Below are 4958 nucleotides of genomic sequence, written 5' to 3' on the forward strand. Positions count from 1 at the left end.
GGGTGACCGTGCCGGGTCAGCTCCTTTAGTTTTGCTTCTGTCAGTGACGTTGCCTGCCAGGGTGGGTCACAGTCTATGCTGGACCACATGGCTCTCTAGAAGCGCGGACTGTGCCCACCGTCCTGTGTCACACGCACACACACGTGCTCGCATGGTCGTGCACGCGTGGGCATTCACACGGTTCTGAAAGTGAGGACAAGAGAGAAAGAAGGACAAAAGCCGGGGCCTTGGGAGCTTGAGTCATGCTTTATTTCTCCTATTCCGATCTAGGTTTGAGGTTATAAATAAAATCCTTGATCTTCTGGCTGATTTTCTTAAACTTCTCTTTTAACTTCTGAACTACTTTTCGGAGGAGCTTGCCCAAGCCCTCTTTCCTGGAACGCTGCACCTGTGTGAGAAGAAACCGGCTTATAAGGGCTTTACCGGATCAGGCAGGGCCCGGCCACCCTCAGGGGTCACCCTGGGAACTGAACCCCTGCACTCCCAACAAATGAAAAAATGAGAGCTGTGGACAGCAAGATAGGGGCTTGAGACGTGGTTCAGGCTGGCCTGACACGTGGGATCCGCCTGCCTCGGCCTCACAAGTGCTGGGCTTGAAGGCATGCGGCACCAGGCCAGGCAGAACCAGAGCTTCCGGACCACTGATCAAGAGGCAGGCCGGGAGTAGAGGGGCTTTGCTGCTCTCCCCCATGTGATCCACTGTCCCCCCTGCAGCCCAGGGCGCCCCACTTACCTCGGTACAGCGAATGTTAAAGGCTCCGCTGGCTGAGTCCAGTGTGACTGTCCCTGAGCACCGCTTCACCCGCTGGGGAGGGAGGCCCAAGGTCAGCCCAGCCCTTCCGCCATCAGCCCAGCCCACCCTGGGCCCTTGCCCAACCCCCCAAGAAGCATCCACCACACTCTGGCCAACCCAGGCCTCACCCCATCCTCCTTGAAGTCGCACTGCTCCGGCTGCAGTTGTGTCCTCTTGGGACACACAGTCTCCTTCACGGTGAAGTTCACAGGCTTTGGGCTCTCTGGGTCCTCATCCTGGTCAGGGGTTGAAGCAGGAGGTGCAGCTCAGGCTCGTGTGCCATCCCCACTCCTCCCCTAGAGTCTCACCATGCAGCCCCGGCTGTTCTAGAGCTCAGAATCCTCTTGCCTCAGCCTTCTGAGTGCTGGGCACCCAGGGTCCCCCTACACACCTGGCTCCTGTGTGTGCACCCAGCGTCCCAGCCCTGGGGAGGCTGAGGCAGGAAGACTGCAAGCTTGAACCCAGCTTGGGCACACTGGTGACTTAGTGGGAGCCTGTCTCACAGGAAACCTGCGAGGCTGGGGTGCAGCTCTGGGAGGCTGATTCTGTGCTTACCTCCGGGGGCTCAGATTCTAGGCTGAGGAGGCGAAAGAGATTGGCATCAGCCGAGCGCTGGTTGAGGCTGTCCACGGCCCGGCGCACCGCGTCCAGGTAGCTGAGGGCCTGTGCAGAGACTGGGGGCAGTAGCATGCTCAGCAGCAGGGGCAGCAGCAGCTGCCCGCGGTCCCTCCAGGTGGCCATGGTCCCCACTGGGTCCTGGGCCCCGGGTGCCTCCTTTATGCCTGGGAGCCACCGCCCACCCCGGCCCACTGTCCTCAGCCCGTCTTGCCCCACACATGCCCAGCTGCAAGAGGAAAGGGCGATTTCACAGCTCCCTGGGCCTGGTCTGCCAGCACCCCGCAGAGCCCACCGGGGATGGGCGTGGCCAGAGTTGCTTAAGAGGCCATCCTGCCTCATCCCACCCCAGACTGCACGGGTGGATTGAGGGCTGCAGCCAGTAGGCCGAGGGCTCCCTCTGTCCCCTCTGCCCCTGCCTTTGTCAGTCTAAGTGTGTGTCTGGGAAGGTGTGGTGGCACACACCTGCAATCACAGCATTGGGAGGCTGAGGCAGGAGCTGTTCAAGGCCAGCCTGGGCTACACAGGTGAATTTGAGTGCAGCCTGCAGTACATAGGGAGATCTTGCCACCATAAGTAAACAAATAAAAGAACTGTGGGGCCGGGAAGATGGCTCAGTAGAATAAGAGCTTGCCCGGCAAGTGCAAGGGCCTGAGTTCAATCCCCGGTTCCACCAAAAAAAAAAAAAAAAAAAGAACTGTGATGAGTTTTGGGCAGGCTCCAACTCCCCATGTGGAATGAGATTGTTATGTACTGCAAACAAAGACTAATAACAAAAGTGAAAAGAAGATATGTATGTCATGGGCTGGACCCGGACCCCGGGCCACCTCTCTGCCCTGTCTCGAGGTCTCCTGGGGCTGTCCCCTGCCACGACACCGGGTATGATGAACAGCACCCCCATCCCTGTCTGACTTCCTGCCCCTGTGATCGCCTGGTTGTCCCTGCCCTCACTCCTGTGAAGGTCTGTTTTGGTCCCAGGACCCTCACCCTCGCTCTCCCCGTGACCCTGCTTCTCTCCTGGACCCCGACTTCCGACCCCAGAGGCCCCTGGGACTTGGCTGGGGCCTTGGTCCCCACATAGCTGCCCAGGTCTGGAAGCCACCTGTGCAGTTTATTGAGCCTGTGGGGAGCTCGGCTCCCTCGACCTCCTGAAAGTGTCCCCTGTTGGCTTGCTGTGCCAGAGTCCTCTCTGAGACCGAAGTTGTGGTGGCTGAGCTGGGGATGGGGTGAGGGGCCCCGTGGTGCAACGATGGGCCTAGGGGAGCCGGGGCTGTGGCCTCAGTGGGCTGTGGTAGTGCATGTGCCCACATCCTTGGGCAGCTGAGGCAGGAGGATCGCAGGTAGTGGGCCTAGGTACTGAAGGGGATGAAGAGGCTCCGGATTCACAAGGCAGTCCTGGTCTGGCTTGTGCGTGCCTTGGGGTGGGGCCGCAAGGCTCGGGCTCCCGGAAGGGGCCCAGGCAGGGCAGTGCGCGTGCAAGCTGCTTTCACAGTCCCGTGTTGCCAGGGCTCTTGGTCCATCGGGCTTGCACATCGCGTTCGCCAGCTGCTCATTTATTTACGTAATTTTCTTTTTCACCCCTGGGAACAGAAGCTGGGCCCTTATACTGAGCTATTTCCACAGCCCTTTTTAAATTTTGTTTTGAGTCAGGGTCTTGCTAAGTTGCCCAGGCTAGCCTGGAACTTGTGATTTTCCTGTCTCAGCCTGCTAGGTAGCTAGGATTATGGTTATGTGCCAACCACCATGACTGACATACTTACAAAATTTTTTTTTTAATTTTTTTTTTATTTATGTGTGTGTGTGTGTGTGTGTGTGGCCAGCTCAGCCCACCAGGGGGCGGGGCTGGCTGGCATGTGGTGCTGGGGGATTGAACCACGGTCCCTGTGCTTTGCTAAGCTTGTTCTAAGTAGGTGCTTTAGACCACTGAGCCATCTCACCAGCCCCCAAAAATTTTTTTTCTTTTTTTGAGATAGGGTCTTGCTGTGTAGTCAAGCTGGCTTTGAACTCAGTAAGTAGCCCAAGCTGGTCTCAAACGCATGAGCTTGGGGCTGGAGAGATAGCTCAGTGGAATAAGCGCTTCCCTGGCAAGTGCAAGGGCCTGAGTTCAATCCCCAGTTCCACCAAAAAAAAAAAAAAATTCAAACTCATGAGCTCCTGCCTCAGCCTCCAAGTGCTAGGATTACAGTCATGCACCACCAGGCCCAGAATTGGTTTTTTTTTTTTTTTTTTCTTTTTTTTTTTAAAAAAAAAAAAAAAAAAAAAAAATTTTTTTTTTTTTTTTTTTTTGGTGGTACTAGGAACCGAACCAGGACCTTGTGCTTGCCAGGCAAGCACTTATTCCACTGATCTATCTCCCCAGCCCTATTTGTGTCTTTTTAAGACAGGGTTTTGGGGTTTTTTTTGGCGGAACCGGGGATTGAACTCAGGCCCTTGCGCAGGGAGGCGCTTATTCCACTGAGCCATCTCCCCGGCCCCTTAAGGCAGGGTTTTGATACACAGTTCAGGCTTCCCTTGAACTCACTTTGTAGCCCAGGCTGGTCTGGAATTTGGAGTGAGCCTCCTGCTTCAGCCTCCTGAGTGCTGAGATGACAGGTGCACACCACTACACCTGGCCTTTTTCTTTCTATCTCTTTACTCACAGTCACCTATCTGAGCCTTTTGTCACATTAGCTTATCCCGTTTGTCTCTGTCACCGGGTTCTGGGAGCTGTGGGCTCCTTCCAGAAATTGCTTCCAAGTTCTTGTCCTGAACAAAGAGGTGGTCAAGAGGTGCATGGTGGCGCACACCTGTAATCCCAGCACTCAGGAGGCTGAGGCAGAAGGACTGCTGTGAGTTCGGGGCTGGTCTGGGGTACGTAGCCAATTCAAGGCCAGCTTGGACTCTGTAGTGAGGCCCTGTCTCAAAAAACCAAAAAAGAAAACAGTAACAGCAAACGAGAAACAAAACACAGGCAGCGCTCATCTCAGTTTCCAAGAGGAGAGGTGGCCACACGGGGAGGGACACAAGCACAGCCACATGCTGAGGGTGCGCTTGCGGGCTGGGAAAGCCTTGGTTGTGGTTTTGGAGCAGTGGGTGAGGCTGGTGAAGGGGCTGAGCAGCTCAGGTCTGGCCAGTTTGAATTATTTCAGGTAAGCCTGGAGAACAAAGGGTCTGAGTGTAGGTAGATGATGTGTGTGTGTGAGAGACAGAGAGAGAGAGAGAGAGAGAGAGAGAGAGAGAGAGAGAGAGAGAGAGAGAAAGAGAAAGAGAGATGTTATGTTTTTTTCTTTTCCAGATAGGCTTTTGCACACTATAGTGCAAGGTGGTCTGGAACTTGCAGCAATCTTTCTGTCTCAGCCTCCCAGTGACAAGATTAAAGTGGGGCCCCTTGCCCTACTCCCCAGCCACTGTGTTTCAGCCACTGTGTTTTCTTTGGCCTGCTCTGGCAAGCTCCAGGTCCTAAGCTTATTATTATTATTATTTTTTAATGTGTTTGGTTGCTGCAGGGTCTCATTACACATCTCCTGTTTTCAGCCTCCCCAGCACTGGCCAGTGGGGCTAGGGATCGAAC

At 55.1% G+C, this 4958-nt stretch overlaps 1 protein-coding gene across 1 annotated transcript; it reads right to left on the reverse strand.

Moving 5' to 3' along the window:
• Window positions 1-246: 246 nt before the first annotated feature.
• LOC101568691 (cathelicidin antimicrobial peptide-like) lies at window positions 247-1534 on the reverse strand. Its single transcript, XM_023708770.1, has 4 exons — window positions 1349-1534; window positions 922-1029; window positions 734-805; window positions 247-388 (listed from the first exon to the last, which is right to left on the reverse strand). The coding sequence occupies exons 1-4, from the start codon at window positions 1532-1534 to the stop codon at window positions 257-259; spliced, it is 498 nt and encodes a 165-aa protein (XP_023564538.1). The 3' UTR covers window positions 247-256.
• Between the last annotated feature and the right edge of the window lie 3424 nt (window positions 1535-4958).

The sequence above is a fragment of the Octodon degus genome, unplaced genomic scaffold (assembly GCF_000260255.1).
Source record: "Octodon degus isolate 3935 unplaced genomic scaffold, OctDeg1.0 scaffold00886, whole genome shotgun sequence".
Taxonomy (NCBI): Eukaryota; Metazoa; Chordata; class Mammalia; order Rodentia; family Octodontidae; genus Octodon; species Octodon degus.